At 47.5% G+C, this 20,284-nt stretch overlaps 1 protein-coding gene across 4 annotated transcripts in view; it reads left to right on the top strand.

The window, feature by feature from the left end:
• The window catches only part of ALKBH8 (alkB homolog 8, tRNA methyltransferase), a 438,016-nt gene extending 418,349 nt beyond the window's left edge, over window positions 1-19,667 (top strand). For all 4 annotated transcript variants that reach the window (XM_085621497.1, XM_085621495.1, XM_085621496.1 and 1 more), the window contains one exon: window positions 18,956-19,667. In XM_085621497.1, coding sequence (XP_085477623.1) covers window positions 18,956-19,558 — 603 coding nt within the window. In that variant the 3' untranslated portion in view covers window positions 19,559-19,667. The remainder of the gene's footprint in view (window positions 1-18,955) is intronic.
• The last annotated feature ends 617 nt before the right edge of the window (window positions 19,668-20,284 follow it).

Here is a 20,284-nt window from a genome sequence, read left to right as displayed (position 1 = left end):
TACCCTCGATATGCCCAAAGGTAATGCGGCGAGAAACAGCGGTAAGTGATCAAGTATCACATTACTCGAAATGTAACAAGTATAGGTGTCAATAAAGGCCTAGTCATGCATCTGAAATGAGTTCTCAATATTTCAAAAAGCCGTTCCACTGACATAAATTCTATAGCAGAAACTGAGGTTAGAGTAATCTGGTAAGATAGACCAATAATATACATTGGCACAATGCCCGTTAGCATATTATATATCACAATATAGTATACAGGGAACTGTTATGTCACAATCCATCATACAAACAACAGTCCCCGTTAACAAGTATTACGTCATGCCTGAGGTCGTAACCAGTTTGTAAAGGCTATAGGACTGTGTGAATAGATATTTGCATCAACTCCATATGCCAGGGTATTGACCCTATCCCCAAGAGCAAGGAGCAAAAAGGAAATAATGGTCCCGAGCCTTCTCCGAGATAACTAATCATTACGTACAAACAAGAAGAAAAAGTAGACATGATTCTCCCCTGCTAACGGGCTCAAATGGCATCAAGCGGTAACAGGCAGCCCCCATGGCGGATGCGGTACACCAAAATTGTCGGTATCTGCTTTAAATTATTATTAAGCGATTCTTGCTTGGTGCTTCATAGGAGAAAATCACTTAGGGATGTAAGTATGTTGTTGATATAAGTATTCCAAGTACAGTTTCTTAAAGGTCACGCTGCCTCATCAAAACATATTGCCTTGAAAATAGAAAAACAATACCATAGATTAAGGGTCACATTTATCGCATTATAGTGAAAGTGGAGCAACCGGAGTTGCCTTGCAGGAAACATAATTTTCCACCTTCCAGTTAGGGATTTATAAAGAAATGCACAACAGTTTAGAAATAGTTAATATGAACCTCCTAACAGCATTTGCTCATAAGAGACAATGATGTCCTTATCTATGTATGTGGTATTTTTATGGCGCAAATCTAGTAAAAAGGCAGCAGAGCACTGTACAGAGTCAAAGACAAGCATAAAGTAATCGAGTAATAGGTGAACTGATTTGTGAACTGTTAATCCATTGTGATGTAGCGTTCTTTAAAGAGGTGCGTCTTCAGCTCTTCCCCAAATTGGAGCAGCATTGAGGCTGTCCAAATGTATAGATCCAGAGTGCATAGATGGAAAAGGCCTGCTGCCTTGTTTTTTGTTTTTTATGGGTCTTAGTCTGATGGTGTCCTGACTGCAAGTGTGCTGAGAACCACCAGCTATGGTGCGCTTATCTGCAATATAGGGAGGGGTGCTGGTCATGGTGATGCAGCTGATTTTGAAGATGGTGCAGGCTAGCTAGGAGTTGCATCAAGGTAGAAGTGAAGTGATCCTGTTTGTTCATGCCGTGGATGAGACCTGCTATGACATATATGATGCGCTTAATAGGTGTCGGTGTGGAGTCTTGAAGGCCATTGAGCAGGGCATTGCCACCATCCAGATGCAAGAGTACGGGAGCTTGAACAGCAGTTCTGATGTCACATTCTGGAAGAAACAGTTTCACTTTAGAAGAGAGAGTTGATACAAGGCTTTCTTTGGTTTGTGCAGTGTGTTCCTTGATGGTGAGGTTAGTGTCCAGGGTGAATCCAAATGGCGTGCATTAATTGCTAGTTGGTGTTCAAAGCCATCATGATTCATGTCATAGAGAAATTTCCTGGAAATCTACTTGGTTCAAGTCGATCAGAGTGGGTAAGTCTTTTCTCAGACGTCCAGCTAGAGTTTTTGTATAAATCTTTACGTCTGAATTTAGTAGGGCTATTTGGTCTGCATGATTTGCAATACTCAGGAGGTTCCCAGTCTTAGGGATTACTATGACATTAGCCCCTCTCATGGATGGGGTTACCCCAATTCCGCCAAGGAACGAGTTCAACAACTCAGCTAGCGGGTCCAGTAGGAGAGCGCAAACTCTCTGTAAAATGCACCAGAAAGACCATCTGGGCCTGGAAATTTATTTGGCTGCGTAGTCTTGATAGCCTGTAAAATGTCCTGTTTTGTTATGGGTTGTTCCATTTCAGTTGTCCTGTCTGCAAGTATCTTTGGCATGTGAACTTTGTCTAGGAAAGCCATAATGTCCTCATAAGGTGTCCCAAGGTGTATAGTGTCCTGTAGAAGTTAAAGAAAAGGTCTCTTTTCCCCTTCTGACTGGTGATATCTCCAACTTTCGGAGACTGCAATTCACTATATTCTTCTGCATGCTGGGATCTGAGTTTGAGGGCCTGTACTTTAACTGCTTTATTTCCTTTCTCATAAACATTTTGCTTAAGTCTCAGCAGGGCAGCCTTTGCTTCACTTGTTCTAAGGACTCTTAGTTTGCCCTGTATCTGTATTCTTGCCCTCGCTCCTCTCGTGGGCTTTTTTTTCTATCTATTTTCTCCAGCTCTGCAAGTAGAGTCTGCTCTTGCAGCCAAGCTTCCCTATGGATTTTAGCCATCAATAATATTGTGAACCATCTGAAGGAGGCCTTGAAAGTGCTCCAATTAGCATTTATAGAGGTGTCCCTTGGGTCACTCTTATTAAACTGCTATCCGATATGGTTGCATAGCTCTTACCTGTTCTCTGACAAGACATGACTGGTACCTCCAGTCCACCCCCCCCCCCCCCTCACACACACACACACCCCGGCAGTGAGCTTCTAATTTCAAGATTTACCTAGCCATTGTCCAATATGGTGCCCCCACCAACCTCATGTCCAAAACCTGCCCAATGAGGTCTTTTGAAAAAAATAGCTTATCAATTTTGGTGGACGATTTATGAACATAGGAGAAGAAGGTGTAAACGCTTCTATTTGGTTTGTAATATCTCCAAATATCTAGCAGATCTTGTTCCCTAAACTTTGTTTTTAATGTTTTTGAGACAACCCCATTCGCATGGGTGTTGGCTATCTGTCTCTCGAATTCGGGATTCCACATTAAATTAAAATATTCCCCTGGAATGATCTCCCCCTGAGAGGTACCCATCACTTAGTCCATTGTGTTAGTTAAGAATTGTTCCTGTTCATCTTTAGGGGTGTAAATATTAATTAATTAGAGTATTGCGTATGTGTTTTAACATGGATTTTGAGTGATCTACCTCCAGGATCTCTCTAAGTGTCCAGCATTTGGATTGGTAAATCTCTCTTGAACATTATGGCAACCCCAGCTCTCTTGGTATTCCCAGAGGCCTACACCTGAGACAGATAGCCCCTATTTTCAATCCTAAATCGATCCTGTTTTAGAAGGTGTATCTCCGGCATATAAAATGACAACCAGTCTTGTTGTCTCAAAAACTTCCTCACCATCCATCTTTTCATCGGGGAGTTGAGAACTCTCACATTGAGGGATATAAATGTGAATGGTTTTGCATCTACATAGATAATGTTGTTTCCTCCCTTTACACTTAAAGATGGGTTGGGTGCCAATAATCCTAACTAAAATCTCCCAACTAAGAACAATGACACCAAAGTCTAACTACGAACTTGTGGGGACACAGTCCATAATAAACACGCAAAAGAGATTGGAATGCTAATCCTCATGACCAGCCAAGATAAGCACAGTATTGGTGCGCGTGTACAAAAACTTCATGGACTACAGAATGAGAAAAACCTTGTAACGTATGTTATGGAACCCTTACATCTCCCTCCCATAACCTTCTATATCATTTATCAGGTGTGTGCTCTGTGCAATTCCTTATAGCAGGGGAAGCTATCAAAAGCCTGTCTTGCCCGGTTTCATAAAAATACTTTTTAAGTATGTTCTGACCTTTTCATGGGTTTCAGTGGCATAGCAAATGTGTCATGGGCCCTAATGTAAGCAAGGCAAACAGCCCCCCTCACCAGCGAGCTTGGTATTAAATGATAGCCATTCTTTCTCTCACTCTCTCACTAGTCTTTAGCTCCTTCCTCCATTTCTTAGTGGTTCTTCTGTTATTGCACTCCTCAACCATCTCCTTTCTTCTTTGCTCTTGCCTCCCTGTCCTGCTTCTCCATCATCCTGTCTCCTTTCTTCTTTCTATGTGCTACACTTCGCTGCACCACAACCACCCTTCAATCTCCAAACCCTCTCTGACTCCTTCCTCGCTTCCACTTTGACATGTATATCTTGTCTTCACTTAACTCTCATATCTTTCTCAACCTTAGTTCTTCTACTTCGCTTTCTCCACCCAATGCATTTTGTTTGCTACTTCTTATCTCTTCTTTCCTTTTCTTGCAACCTTTGACTCTCTCCTTTTCTTTCTTCCCTTTCCCCTCCCTCATTTCTCCTTTATCATCCTCTCCTATTTCTTCTTTCTCCTTTCCATCTCACCTCTGTGGCTTGAGTACTCCTCTTTCTCTCTCCTCTCCATTTCTGTTCTTCCTTTCGTTCTGTACCCTCATACATACCTTTCAAGGTTTCAAGACAGAAACATGTATATTTGTGCTACGCTGCAATCACTTTAGGAAGATCACTGAATTCTGGGGTTGTTGCCATGGTGGACATTTTGGAACAGTGATATATTTTAAGGCATGAGGAGTTGTATCAGTGGTCAAAACTGGATATAGTTTACAGATGGCTTTACGGCTTTACATGGGAGCTTATCTAGTGTTCCCTGGGGTTATTCTTTTTTATTTTTTTTAAGAGGGACATATGATGCAGTCTAAAGAACAATGGGCAAGTAACTACGGAGAGCTGGTATCGATTTACACCTGGTTTGTAAATATTATAGTATATGGTACCTTTTAAAGTACATTGCACTACTATTATTAATCATGAATGAGTCATTTTAATGTCATAATTTAGATGGGTGCCATGTTTCAGATAGGTGGAAGAATTGTTCAGACTGGAGGCTGCATAAGCAATGCTGCCCATTGATTGTGGATAAAGTACATATTTTGCGTCCGGGATGGCCTGGGGTGGAGGTTTTGGGGGCAAACACCTCAAGGGTTCAAATTTCAGCTAGGATGGTCTGGCCAGATGCTAGGTGAACTGGGCTATGTCCTTCTGAATTAAGATTGCAGTACTTTAATCAAACAAATATAGGATGCTATCTGTCCATGTCATTGAGTGAGCAATCACTACCTGCATCTTTCAGCAATGCTCAAATATTTCCCCTAAATAATGTTTATAAGTGGTACAAATGGCATATTATAAAATGGATTTACCAGCTATATTACTGAATAAAGTATAGGTTGTATCATTATTAATGTGCATCAATAAGGACATTTAAGCACATAGGATGGTCATTTATACGAGTTTGTTAGAGATATAAAGCTGACACATTTAATAAGGATGTTTAAATGTTCTATGCAAAGGTAGACATCGTAGTAAGAAAGGATGTGTCTCTTAAAAGAATAATTCCCACAGATGGAGTGGCCTCTTCGTGCTTCCATATACTTATAAGAGAGACAATGTCTTCATCCTTTGATTTTATTTGGTAGAATAATGTGTGCAAAATATGACACAGAGGGGTGTTGTAGTTGATAAGTTGCAGACCTCAGAATCAAGAGGTGCAGGTTAAACCCCTGGCTCTCATTATTAGGTCAAAGCCTACAAGACAGCGCAGTTGTCTGGTTTGCTAACAACTTCTAGGGGACATTCTAAAAGCTTCCCTGGGAATGCATTCCGGCCATCGCTTCCCATTGGCTTTGTGTTTTGTTACAAACAGTTGTGCTTTCTGTTTGCTGGCTTTATTTGTTTTAGGCGACTAACTCGAGTTAGTCCCTCCTGTGAAGCATATCCTGTTTACCACCAATTCTTCTATTCTTCCTCGAGTACTCGCTTTCTGTAAATAGGCCTTTAATTTTTGTTCTTATCTTGCCACATTTGATGTGCATTCAAAGATGGAGGTCAAATGTCAGGTGCTTGGGGTTTACTTGTCTTTCTCGGACTTCAAAGTGAGAGGATTTATGTGACGATCTTGCTGGGGTTGTTAAAGGAAAGGTTTTTTCCTAGCACAACTAAATTTAGATATCTCAAATGGACTGCAGATATTTCAGAATATATCAGAATTAGGAAGTAAAAATGAAGAACATTTTTTTTTGTAATTCTGACATTTGGTGGAAACAAATATTTTAATAGGGAAACAGTCAGAAAAATGCGGGCAGAGCCACGCGCGTTTTAACAGCACAAGCGCAATCATGCTTACCTTAACCACGCATAATCTCTTAACCACGCATGAGTGATTAAGACAGTGCGTGGTCTAGCTGCTGGCATGGGCGGGCCCAGGACGAGGAAGGATTGGGAGAGGACGCTGTGAGGTAAGTAGGGCTGGAGCCAGGTTTTGGAGGGGTGGATAGTTTTTAAGGTTTGGGGTACTTTTTAGAGTTGGGGGTCGAGTTGTTTTCAGAGCTGGGAGGGTCGGGGTAGTTGTCTGGGCTTGGGGGGGGTTGGGTAGTTGTTAGGGCTCGGGGGGTCGGGTTGTTTTTAGGGCTTAGGGGGAATTGGGGTAGTTTTTAGGTCTCAGGGCGGGTTGGGGTCGTATTTATGGCTCAGGGGGGTTGGGGTATTTTTTAGGGCTCAGGGAGGGTGGGTAGTTTTATACGGTGTAGGGGAGGGTGGGGTAGTTTTTAGGGCTGAGGGGCAGGTACAATTTTAGGGCTTGTGGGGAGGGGTTGGTTTTTGGAAGGAGGGGGTAGTTTTAAGTCTCAGGGAGGGGGCTTGGGGGACAATTTTAGGGCTCAGGGCGGGGGCTGGTATCGGAGTACTTTTTAGGGCTTGGTGGGGCAGGGACGTTTTTAGTGCTTGGGGGAAGAGGTTGGTTTCCAGGAGGGATGGGGTAGTTTTAGTTCTCAGGGCTGGGGCTTGGGGGCCATTTTAGGGATCAGAGAGGGGGCAGGGTTCGGGGTACTTTTTTGGGTTTCTAGAGTTGTTTTAGGGCTCAGGGCAGGGGCAGGAGTTAGGGGTTACACTTACCATGCATATGTCTTTGCCAAACATGCCTTAACAACGCATATTTTGTTGTACAGGCATGCGTGGTAAAGGCAAATGTGTGGTTAAGACAGCGTGGAACGGCCATGCACTGTAATTGCATGCATGGTTCCGTCACACAACAATTTTATGATGATCAAAACAAATCAATCAATCACTGCATTTGTAAAGCGCGCTACATACCCGGGAGGGTCTCAAGGCGCTGGGGAGGGGGGGGTGCTACTGGTCGAAGAGCCAGGTCTTGAGGAGTCTTCTGAAGGCCAGCAGGTCCTGGGTCTGTCGTAGGATGGTGGGGAGAGTGTTCCAGGTCTTGGCAGCGAGGTAGGAGAAGGATCTGCCGCCGCCGGTGGTTTTTCGGATGCGAGGGACTGTGGCGAAGGCGAGGTTGGCTGAGCGGAAGCTTCGGGTGGGGGTGTGGAAGCTGAATCGGTTGTTGAGGTAGGTGGGTCCGGTGTTGTGCAGTGCTTTGTGTGCGTGGATCAGGAGCTTGAAGGTGATCCTTTTGTTGACGGGGAGCCAGTGCAGGCCTCTCAGGTGGAGTGTGATGTGGCTGCGGCGGGGGACGTCGAGGATGAGTCGGGCCGAGGCGTTCTGGATGCGTTGGAGTCGTCTCAGGAGCTTGTTTGTAGTTCCTGAGTAGAGGGCGTTCCCATAGTCGAGTCTGTTGGTGATGAGGGCCTGGGTAACGGTTTTTCTCGTGTCGAGGGGGATCCATTTGAAGATCCTGCGGAGCATACGGAGGGTGTTGAAGCAGGACGCGGAGACGGCGTTGACTTGCCTGGTCATGGAGAGAGTGGAGTCGAGGATGACCCCCAGGTTGCGTGCGTGGTCCGTGGGTTCCGGGGCTGTGCCTAGTGACGTGGGCCACAAAGAGTCGTCCCAGGCTGATGGGGTGGGTCCGAGAATGAGGACCTCTGTCTTGTCTGAGTTCAGCTTCAGTCTGCTGTCCTTCATCCAGTCGGCTACGGCCTTCATTCCTCTGTGGAGGTTAGCTTTGGCGGTGTGGGGATCTTCAGTGAGGGATATGATCAGCTGGGTGTCGTCGGCGTAGGAGATGGTTTTGAGGTTGTGTTGTCGTGCGACGTGGGCGAGGGGGCCATGTAGATATTGAACAGCGTCGGGCTGAGGGAGGATCCCTGTGGGACGCCGCAGATGATCTCGGTGGTTTTGGAGCGGAAGGGTGGGAGGCGGACGCTCTGGGTTCTGCCGGAGAGGATTGATATGGTCCAGGCCAGGGCCTTCTCTTGGATACCGGCGTCATGGAGGCGTGCTGATAGGGTGCGGTGGCAGACCGTGTCAAAGGCTGCTGATAGGTCCAGGAGGATGAGGGCGGCTGCTTCTCCTTTGTCCATCAGGGTCCGGATGTCGTCAGTGGCGGCGATGAGGGCGGTCTCGGTGCTGTGGTTGCTGCGAAAACCGGATTGGGAAGGGTCCAGGATGTTGTTAACTTCGAGGTAGCGGGTCAGCTGTTTGTTGACAATCTTCTCGGTCACTTTTGCCGGGAAAGGGAGCAGGGAGATGGGCCGGAAGTTCTTGTGGTCCTTGGGGTCCGCCTTGGGCTTCTTCAGAAGGGCGTTGATCTCGGCGTGCTTCCAGCTTTCTGGGAAGGTTGCCGTCTCGAAGGAACAGTTGATTGTTTCCCGGAGGTGGGGCGCGATGGTTGCGCTGGCTTTGTTGAAGACGTGGTGAGGGCAGGGGTCCGATGGGGATCCGGAGTGGATGAAGTTTATGGTTTTGATGGTGTCTTTGTCGCTGACACTGGACCAGACTGTCAGGCGACTGGTGCGAGTGGTAGTCGCAGGGGTGGTGGACTCGGTGGTGGGTGCGGGGGGGTCGGAGTTGAAGCTGTCGTGGATGTCGGTGATATTGCGGTGGAAGAAGGTGGCCAGGGAGTCGCACAGGTCTTGAGATGGCGTTGGTGTTGGAGCTGGGGTTGGAGAGTTCTTTCACGATGCTGAAGAGCTCTTTGGTGTTGTGTGCGTTGTTGTCTAGGCGGTCCTAGAAGGCGGTCTTCTTGGCGGTCCTGATGAGTTGGTGGTGTCTGCGGGTGGCGCTCTTGAGGGCTGTGTGGTTGTCTGGTGTTCGGTCGTGGAGCCATTTCTTCTCCAGCTTCCGACAGGTGTGCTTGGAGATCCAGAGGTCCTCGGTGAACCAGGCTGCTTTCTTTTTGGTGTGGTTGGTTGTAGAGGTCTTGAGAGGGGCGAGGGTGTTGGTGCAGTCATTGATCCACTGTGTGAGGATGGTCGCGGCGGTGTCTGGGTCGGTGGGTGGTCTCAGGGCGAGGGCGGTAGTCAGTTGGTCCTCGGTGACCTTGCCCCAGCAGCGGCGTGGTAGCTGTTGGGTGCGGTGGTGTGTGGTGGGTTTTCTGAAGGTGAAGTGGACGCATCTGTGGTCGGTCCAGTGTGGTTCGGTGGTGTGGTTGAAGGAGACGTGGGGGCTTGCGGAGAAGATGGGGTCGAGCGTGTGTCCAGCGGCATGAGTAGGTGTCGTTACGAGCTGTTTGAGTCCGAGGTTGGCGAGGTTGGCGATCAGGGCGGTGGAGTTGGCGTCGTTGTTGTTCTCGAGGTGGAAGTTCAGGTCCCCGTGGAGGATGTAGTCCGTGGAAGCGAGGGCGTGGGTGCTGATGAGGTCGGCGACGGTGTCACTGAACTGTGGGCGTGGTCCAGGAGGTCTGTAGATGAGAGTTCCTCTGAGGGTGGTGTTGGGGTCGTTGTGGATCTGGAAGTGCATGTGCTCGGCGATGGTGAGGGTGTCATCGGTGTTCGTTGAGATTTTGATGGAGTCTTTGTGGATGATGGCGATTCCTCCTCCCACTCCGTTGGTGCGGTCTCTGCGGGAGACCTTGTAGCCCTGTGGGATGGCTATGGCGATGTCTGGTGCTGAGGTGGCGTTCAGCCAGGTCTCCGTCAGGAAGGCGAAGTCGGGGGCGGTGGAGTCTAGGAGGTCCCAGAGTTCGATGGCGTGCTTGCGAGAGGAGCGGGTGTTGAGGAGGATGCAGCGGAGGTGGTTGGGTTCTCTGGCTGGTGGTGTGGAGGGTTGGATGCTGGTGAATCTGCAGTTCCGGCAGGTGAAAGGCCCCTGGGTGCGTTTCGGGGTGGCCAGGTAGCAGGGGTGGTCTCGTCTGGTGTTGAGTGCGTGGAGGGTGCTTGCGTCGTAGTGCAGTCTGGCGTTGCGAGGGGTGCGGGGTCCAGGGGTTCTGGCGCTGGGTGTGGTCCAGGCGCGGACGGGCGCAGACGGGCTTGCCTTAGACGGGCTTGCCTTAGGCGCGCCAGCGGCGCGGCCTCTATATGAGGGCAGAGGGAGGGAGGAGCAGCTGGGAGGTGGGAGCGGAGCAGCAAATGGGAGTGAAGGGGGCGGGGCCGCAGGGGCCCAGCGGCGGGGGAAAACCCGGGGAAAACCCAGGGAAAAAACAGCGGGAAAAGACGGCGGGAGAGGGACAACAGAGCACAGGGGTACTGAAAGCAAAACACAGGGGCACAGAATGAAAAAACAAAGTGGCACAGAAAGCCAAGCGCAGGGGTACAGAATAAAAAAGGGAGCGAGCAGTCAGGCGGCAAAAGCGGCAACGGAGGTTCAACCCACAGGGGGCTGCGTGGCAGATGGGGGGAGCGACCTGCCTGGTGACAGGGTCAAAGGTCGCTCTCTACCACCGCTTCGCGGCCTCCATATGAGGGCAGAGGGAGGGAGGAGCAGCTGGGAGGTGGGAGCGGGGCGGCCAATGGGAGTGAAGGGGGCAGGGCCGCAGGGGCTCAGCAGCGGGGGAAAAAACAGTGGGAAAAGACGGCGGGAGAGGGACAACAGAGCACAGGGGTACAGAAAGCAAAACACAGGGGCACAGAATGAAAAAACAAAGTGGCACAGAAAGCCAAGCGCAGGGGTACAGAATAAAAAAGGGAGCGAGCAGTCAGGCGGCAACGGAGGTTCAACCCACAGGGGGCTGCGTGGCGGATGGGGGGGAGCGACCTGCCTGGTGACAGGGTCAAAGGTCGCTCTCTACCACCGCTTCGCGGCCTCCATATGAGGGCAGAGGGAGGGAGGAGCAGCTGGGAGGTGGGAGCGGGGCGGCCAATGGGAGTGAAGGGGGCGGGGCCGCAGGGGCTCAGCGGCGGTGGAAAACCCAGGGAACAACGGCGGGAAAAGACAGCGGGAGAGGGACAACAGAGCACAGGGGTACAGAAAGCAAAACACAGGGGCACAGAATGAAAAAACAAAGTGGCACAGAAGCCAAGCGCAGGGGTACAGAATAAAAAAGGGAGCGAGCAGTCAGGCGGCAAAAGCGGCAACGGAGGTTCAACCCACAGGGGGCTGCGTGGCGGATGGGGGGAGCGACCTGCCTGGTGACAGGGTCAAAGGTCGCTCTCTACCACCGCTTCGCGGCCTCCATATGAGGGCAGAGGGAGGGAGGAGCAGGTGGGAGGTGGGAGCGGGCGGCCAATGGGAGTGAAGGGGGCGGGGCCGCAGGGGATCAGCGGCGGGGTAAAAACGGCGGGAAAAGACAGCGGGAGAAGGACAACAGAGCACATGGGTACAGAAAGCAAAACACAGGGGCACAGAATGAAAAAACAAAGTGGCACAGAAAGCCAAGCGCAGGGGTACAGAATAAAAAAGGGAGCGAGCAGTCGGGCGGCAAAAGCGGCAACGGAGGTTCAACCCACAGGGGGCTGCGTGGCGGATGGGGGGAGCGACCTGTCTGGTGACAGGGTCAAAGGTCGCTAGACTATACACTAGGTGATGCCATTTCCACACATTATTGTTTGTGAGCTGTATAGGTTTATCAGTATAACTGAATGTCTGTGTAAATATAGTGTCATGTCAATTGAAGATGTGTTGTCTTTAATGGCAGGGTGCTACCACACCATGCATACTCCAGTGTACACCATTTTATTTCACTCTGTGCCACTCTACTCCACTCCACCACATACTGCTTCACTCTGACACTCTACGTCACTTCACTCTACAACTACCCACTCTACGACATACCACTCCACTCTACATCACTCAGCTCTGCGTCACTCCACAGCACTCAATAACATGCCACTCCACGACACACCACTACACTCTAAGACTTGCCGCTCCAATCTACTCTACAACACGCCACTCCACTCTACGCCCCTCACTGACATGCCCTTCCACTCTATAACACTCTGCGACATGCCACTCAACTCTACTCTATGACACACCTCTCCACTCTACTCTACGACACATCATTCACTCTATGCCACTCCACTTTACTCCACTCAATGACACCCCACTCTACTCTACAAGACGCCACTCCACATCCCCCCCTCTGCGCCACTTCACTCTGACACTTTACTCCACTCCACGCCACTTTACTTTTCAACATTACTCTACTCTACGCCCCTGCACTCTACAACCCTCTATGCATTCCACTCCACTCTACTCTGTAACACTCTACACCTCTCCACTCCATGACACGCTACTCCACTGTACGCCATTCTGTGCTACTCTATGATGCTCTGCACAACTTCCTCTGCCACTCTACACCACTTTACTCCACAACACACCGCTCTACTACTCTACTCCACTCTATGCCACTCCACTCTACGACACTCTACTCCACTCCACTCTACTTTATGACACTACTCGACTCTATCACTCTACTCCTCTCTATGCTATTCCACTCTTCAACAATCTACTCCTTTCTACGGCACTCAAATCTACTCTGTGCAACTCCTTCTATGCCACTTTACTCCACTGTACGTCACTCCACTCTGACATTCTGTGCCCCTCCACGCCGCTCTCTGCAACTCTATGCCCCTGTACTCCACTGTATGCTCCTCCACTCTACGCCCTCCATTCCACTGTACAACACTCTACTCCCTCCATGACACTGTACTCCACTCTATGCTACTCAACTCTACGACAGTCCACTCTATGCCACTCCACTGTATGCCACTCTGCTTCACTCTATGCAACTCCCTCTACGCCACTCTACTCCACTTTAAGCCACTCCCCTCTATTCCACTTCAAGCCACTCCACTGTACGACACTCTAATCAATTTTACAAACCCCTTCTATGCCCTTCCACATTACAACACTCAACTCCCTCCACAACACTCAACATCAATCTACGCCCCTCTACTCAACAATACTCTACACCCCTCCACTCAACAATACTCTCAGCCACTCCAAAACACTCTAACCACTCCATGAAACTCCACTGTAAGCCACTCCACTGCACACCACTCTGTTCTACGCCACTAATGTTTAGCCATGCTAAACAGTAGCCACACTTGTGTACAACATTGCTAAAACAGATTGGCAAATATATCTTGCATAGGCGAGACAAATATATCTTGCAAAGGCGAGACCTATAATGTTTGTTACCAAATCACATGATCCTGGGCAAACCTATCTATGCCTCAGATCTCTATTCGTATTGGAGTGCCTAAATGTGGCTGATTGTTATGTTTGAACTATGAGAGTATATTCACACTGGCTGAAAAGATATTTGGAGTTTTCACACTTGGGTCGTCAAACGTGTTTAAACTTTGAAAATGTCACGTCACTACTAATTTGCAAGTAGTTGATGTTTGAGGGGGTAGCATTTATGTTTTCTTTCACTTTTATTTTGAATAAAACTATTGAAACATTTAATGCAACCCGTTGAGGGTTTATTATAGAATTATTCTACAATGAGCATTTTTTTATGAGGGGTTTTTAACTTGTTCATGGGAATCTAGTGACATGCACACTTTCTAAAAAATGTAAAGATGAAATTATCTTGACAACAATTTTAGAAACGTCCACTCACCTTATTACCACTCTGATATCAAATAAAAAAATATGCTATGTGGAAAAGCCCGAGTCTGCAGATGGTGTCTCCCCTAGTACTGTCCTGCCCTGTCGTCTAACAGAGTATAGGCCCTGTCAAACTCTCCCACACAGCACACGTGTCATTTCCTTCAGTATGAAGTTCAGATTTCCAGCCAGACATATTTAAATGTGTCTTGCTGGGCTGGAGCAATTGTTTTTCTATGTACCCAATCGTTTCCGTTACTTCTTACCTGGCATGTCACAGGTTTCAGACCGAGCAGAGATGTTTCACAGAAGAGACTTCTTTCTCTGTCTTCCTGCCAGTGGCGTGGTGGCCCCTGTGCCACTCTGGCCTTCGCCAGTGGGCTATTGGTTGAGGGGCTGCTTTCAGAGAGGAATTGCCTACCTGGAACAGCCATGCCCTCTTGGATCCATTGTAGTCGTGGTCTCCTGCACTGTGGGAGTGGTTTGAACTTTTTTGCAGGGCTGAGTTTGGTATCCAGTCTGGTTCTGCATACAGGCGTCAAGGGCATGTGGAGGTGGCTATTTACGCCGATAGCACGATATTTGTCATGGAAACGCAGCTATTCGGGAGGGTTTAAGCTTCTCCTGTCCATAACTCAGCAAGGCTAACCCTTCCTGACATTATATTGACAGGTGGGCTAACAGCATAAAGCTGTGTTTTTAAGGGTGATTATCTAATTTTGAGGGCGTGCAGGTGCTAAGCATGGAAATCGGGTGGTATCCGGAAAATGTGGGTGACTTCACAGGTTTGCTCAAATCTCCACTCTGCTCTCTCCCTTACCTTTTTTTCTTTAGTCCACTACTTCCCTTTCTACTGTTATTTTTGGCCATCATTCAATCTCCCTCTCTCTTCTTATTCTTTACTTTGTCCCTTCTTACATTCTTTTTATGTTTCTGTCCTTGACGATTTTTTATTCCAGTCTCTTTCAATGTTCTTTATCCCATTTCTCTCACGGTCTCTCCTCTTGCTTTATGCTCTCTTCCTCTGTCTCTTGTGTCCTTGTGTCTATTTCACACTCTACCTACCAGTTCCCTTTTTTCTTTGTGTCTTATATTGTTCTTGCCTTCCTGGTTGCTCTGCTCATTTCTTCTGGTTGCTTCGGTATCTTTTTTTATCTTCTTTTTCTTTTTCCCCCTGCAAACAGCCTACATCTGTTTCATTGTATGCTTTTTAGGTCTCGCCTGGTGTTAGCAGCGCGCAACGCTGCCCTCGCCATGCGAGGGCTTTTTGTAATCGATTCAGATTCGAAAGCTAGATGTGCGCGTGTACGGAGGGACAAAAAAATGCACGCGCACAGTCAGACACGTGCACACGTGCTCGCCTAGACAGCCCGACGCCATCTAAATAGACTTACGCGCTCTCGTCCACTTTTCCGACGGGCCATGTGGACAGTCCTTGGAAAAGCTGCCGCTGCTCTTCTTCACAGCAGGCTTGAAGCTGTTACTCCCGCCGGCACTGCACAGCTTCGCCCCCGGCTTCGCGGCTGGGTTGGCTGTCTTGACCTTCTTCCGGGGACGGTACTTGTTTTCTTTTGTTTGTTTTTTAAACTTTAACACTAAGTGCGGCGTAAGTAAACTCTGGCTGTTCTCGCCATGTGAGGGCTTTTTATAATCGATTCAGATTCGAAAGCTAGATGTGCACGCGTACGGAGGGGCAACAAAATACGCGCGCATGGACAGACACGTGCACACGCGCTCGCCTGGACAGCCCTACGCCATCTTTGTTTACTTTAAATGGACTTGCGCACTCTCGTCCACTTTTCCAACGGCCCATGTAGACAGCCCTTGGAACAGCCACCGCTGCTGCTGCTCTTCTTCACGGCAGGCTTGAAGCTGTTACTCCCGCCGGCACTGCACAGCTTCTTCCCTGGCTTTGCGGCTGGGTTGGCTGCCTTGACCTTCTTCCGGGGACGGTACTTGTTTTCTTTTGTTTGTTTTTTAAACTTTAACACTAAGTGCAGCGTAAGTAAACTCCGGCCGCCCGGCAGGTGGACGACATACGGGCATCTGCAAGAGCAGCCCCTCCGCTATCGCAGCTCGGCAAAGTGTGAGACTTGTCTCCCTCATCAGATAAACGGAGATTAGCAACCTTTGTGGGATTTCCTCATTTAAGCTCGGGGTGCCTGGGGCGGTCAGCTGCAGCCTTGATACACATGCGGCAGCGCTGGGCTTCTTCAGTCCCACCACCCCTCCCATTCTCTTTCCGAGTGAGACTGACCTTACCCCCGCCCTACCACGCCCATTTCCGCTAGATTCGGTTATTGGCATTTGGGTGTTTGGATTTATACTGATACGCTGAGATAGAAACTTCTGTGACAGGCAAGGAGGCCCGTCTTTGCACGTGTGACGCACGGCACCGGTGCTAGATTAAAGAAACATAAGGTGGAACCAAGACTTCGCAGTCTTGGTAGTCGCCCCCCTGATATTCGTAGCACTGACAGGCCGCAGGTTTCTAAACAAAACTTTGGTCTCCGGCACCTATTGTTTAACAAATTAAGCTCTGCTCTACTACGCGACATCCAGCCAGTCCATGCAGATAATGGGAAATGTGAAACTGGAAGACCCTGAATGTAAATCGATATTAGCTAAAAGGTCAAGGTAGGTGGTTTTCGAAGTAAGACATCCAAAAAGCCTACTGACGGCTATGACGTGCTGCCTGTTCTACCTGGATCGTATCATGTCATTTTGAGGGGGGCGAGAGATGGTCTAAAGGCGTCTATTCTTGTCACATATTTTTTTTATCAACCACTGTAGCTACCGACCCACGTATTGTTTTCTGTCTGATACATATAGTTTATTGTCTAAAGCCCATATGCTTCCTTACATCTGGATGATATACATCATTGCAGCTGATCATGTGGATTTTCCACAAAAGACCTCTCTACGGGTGCCCCCAGGCTTCGTATCCCAGAATCGGAATCCCAGCTGCTCGGACCGGTCTGAATCTCCGCGTGAAAAACAGCAAATGCTGTCCCGGTTTTACTCATTTGAAATGAGAAATTTAGCAACATTCAACGGTATGTAAATATGTGGAAGTTCGGATTTCAAGCAAACACATAAGCTTCTGAATTGACCCAAATATTGCTTTACAGTGCTTAGTGAAAGGTAGATGGACACTTTCATATGGGTAGTAAGGCGCAATGTCTGTTTTATTCCATGTTACCTCTCGGTACATTCTGTAGCTGCGGTGGGCGGGACGAATGGAGCTGGGCACGAGCCCTTCCAAATGCTTTCACTGGCTAGGGCAGGTCAATGCAAAATGAAAGCACCATAATGCGAAGGAACAATCGTAACTCTACTGTCTCCTCCCACGGAGCACAGGACATCTCGAGTTCTCTAAAAACAAGCATTAAAAATGCAATAGGTCTCGCCTTTCATTAAGTTAAAGCCATTTGGTTTGCTATACAAAACCATTAGCAAAGCAAATGGCTTTAACTTAATCAAAAGCGAGACCTATTGCATTTTCAATGCTTGTTCTGTGTTTGTCTGAGCCTGTGTGGGGCCCCTGTCACTCTCTGTAGTAACAGTATTTCCTCCCCAAACTCATGAGAAGGAGGCCACACATAGCCAAGCCCCAAGGTCGTACAAATTCTGCAGTGACTGCCTGCTAAATAAACAGTAGCAGGAGCAGAAGATGTGCTCCTCCCACCTCTAGGCCCTAGTGCCATAGCACTGACTGCACCACTGATAGCCACGCCCCTGAGATTTTTATAGAAATGGTCAAATTCTTACTGGAGTTTTATTTTAGAGGCTAATGCTTAGCACTCAGTGCAAGTAGGCCTAGGTAAAATATGTTTTGCAAAATGCAGAAGTGAAAAAAACTGCAATAAACTGTTTTCACATTTTAACAATAGAATGAAAATCTTGCAGTTTGCATATGTCCGCCGTTTGCCTGTGGTCAGAATTCTTCTAGAATCGCAAAATTCAGCAAAATCTACCCAGTGGAACCAATTTGTGAAAAACTGAAAAATCTGTTCCTTGAGCCCAGTTTCTCTGCAGGTGGATTTCGCACATTTCACGTTTACGTAAAAAATGTCGCCCTTTGCTGGATGTAACAGAATTTGCAAGTGAGAATTATACATAAAGAACAATTACAGCTTTGCTCTCTAAGCAGAGAGCTTGCCTGCAGTAATTGGTGGTACAGGAAGAAGTTTCAGAGTGGAGATGCTTGCATCAGTGTTACATCACTGAAGTGATGGGGATTGTGAAAACTCCAAGCGGCCCACAAAGAGCAAGTATTGCAAATGAGCCACGCCCATTCATTAGGAGAGCGGTAAGGGTGTGGTATGTTGGTGGTGGTGCATCTTGGAGCATCACACGGTCGCAAATATGGTACTAAAGCATGGTGTGGTGGAACACCCTCATTTATAGACAGTAAATTTTCTGTTGAAATGGCCACAAAATACGCACTGACATGCAGTTTTGCTGATAGAATTATATAGGCACAAATGATAATGTGCGGAAATCAATTTTCAGCTAATCTTTACCATTTGCACATCACCAGGTAAAGTATCTTGATTTGTTTTGATCCTATTAAAATATTTGTTTCCATTACACTTTGGAGTTACAGAACAAATGTGCTTTGTTTTTGCTTTCCTAACTGCTGATGTATTTTTCAATATTTGTACATTTAGTTTCCAGGTATTTAAATCTTGTGTGTTAGAAAATAAACTGACATCCTACATCCTTTCCTTTCACACCTAATGTACCACAGCAGGATTGTCACATACTTCACTTTACAAATTCCTCTCACTTTGCTGTCAGAGCAAGAAAATAAACACAAATCCTCTTGTTAAGAGAACAAGCAGCAATTTATCAGAAGACATAGCTTGACTTTGGACAAATGTCTTTGAAGGCACAGCAAATGTGAGCTATAAAACCAAATTTAAAGGCATACTTATTGCTCTTCATCTTCAGAACTTAACCAGCATAGTTATTTTGGGGGTGCTGCAGCATACCCCGCGCCCTTCTTCCAGCGCCGGTGGCAGTAATTAGACCACGAGGTAACATCTGCCTCGAATTCGAATGGTTCGTTCTACTATAGTGTTTGTAAAATATATTTGGACACTAATTTCATATCTCATAAATCTTTTCCTTAGATTTTTTTTCCTTTGTAATTTAAAATATGTCTTTGAAACCCCTTGTTGCCACCTTTTACCTGATAATCTTTGAAACCCAGCCCCCTGTTGAGGCGCTTATCACCGCGTTGTTGTTGTAAAGCATATCTTCTAATGACTTTTGTCTCTGTCTGCAGGAAAGAAGATTGGCCTCCATAAGTGAATTAGTCCGCCTTCTAAAACCTGGAGGAAAAGCACTTATCTACGTCTGGGCAATGGAACAGGAGTACATGAAGCAGAAGTCCAAGTACCTTAAGGAAAATAGGAACAACCGCGAGACGCAAGACGTTTACGACAGCGCCACAGCCATGCTGACGCAAGACGTCCAGGACAGCGCCGCGTCAGTGCTGACAGCGGAGAGAGGACTTGACGAGAACAGTCGGGAAGCGGCATGTCCTTATCGGGCGACGAGTGACGCGAAACACAGAGACTGTCACTCAAGTCAGTGTGTAAATCCGAAACTGCCCGTTCACACTAATAGAACTGCCTTCGATTCTCAAGATGTGCTGGTGCCCTGGCATCTGAAAAGTGGAAATAAAACGAAAGACAGGCCGGGTGGCTCCCCGACGCCCCTGCCTGCGTCTGATGGGCAGCGCGCGTGCAGCCCTGTCTTTCACCGCTATTACCACGTGTTTTGTGAAGGAGAGCTTGAAACTGTGTGCCAGAAGCTAGATAACATTAGAGTCCAGCAGAGCTACCACGACCAAGGAAACTGGTGTGTAATCCTTGAAAAACTGTAACATCGCACACCGTTAAACTAACAATACCACCTTGTTCCAGGTATTTTTAATTTGATGATCCATGTAGTCAATGAATTTTTAAATTGGATAACAAAATGTATTATTGAAATGTTGGCTCTGGCAATATATACCACACCCTCTTAGGCACTTTTTGTGTAATGTCCTGCCAATAAAAAAAAACATTGCAGCCACCGTATTTGAACTCATGATAGGATAGCGCAGTTTTGGCACACAAAAAACTAATGTTTCTTACGACTGCCCTTTCACGCAATCAGTGCCTGCCCTAGTCACAAAAAAGCATGATGCGTGTTAAAATAACTTGTATTGAAATTAAACCTTATGCCACAGATACAAAAAAGCAAGAATAAAGATAAATTTGCTTGACGTATGCACATTTTCGAGAAAGAATGGATTTGTTTTATTAACTATAGAATTATGTTGATTCCAAAAATAATTCAGTGCTATTGCCCTTAGCTAAGGGTGTTAACAGTGGTCCAGAATGTCTGCAGAGGCCGTTAAGCCCCTACCACCACCTCCACGATTGTAGTTCAGAGCTAAAGTAAAAAGCTTGTAATGAAGACAAATCACAATTAACAGCGTCCAACATCCGACAACATGAGGACAATACTGTTTATCGCACGTGACCCTGTAATTTACCGCTGCGCAGAGAAAAAATACACCCAGATGCCCACACGGTCTTTGTGCTTGTGTCCCTGCCTTGAACCT

The sequence above is a fragment of the Triturus cristatus genome, chromosome 8 (genome assembly GCF_964204655.1).
Source record: "Triturus cristatus chromosome 8, aTriCri1.1, whole genome shotgun sequence".
NCBI classification, from domain to species: Eukaryota; Metazoa; Chordata; class Amphibia; order Caudata; family Salamandridae; genus Triturus; species Triturus cristatus.
The sequence above is the reverse complement of the archived record's forward strand: the minus strand, read 5'-3'. Positions and strand labels throughout refer to the sequence as shown.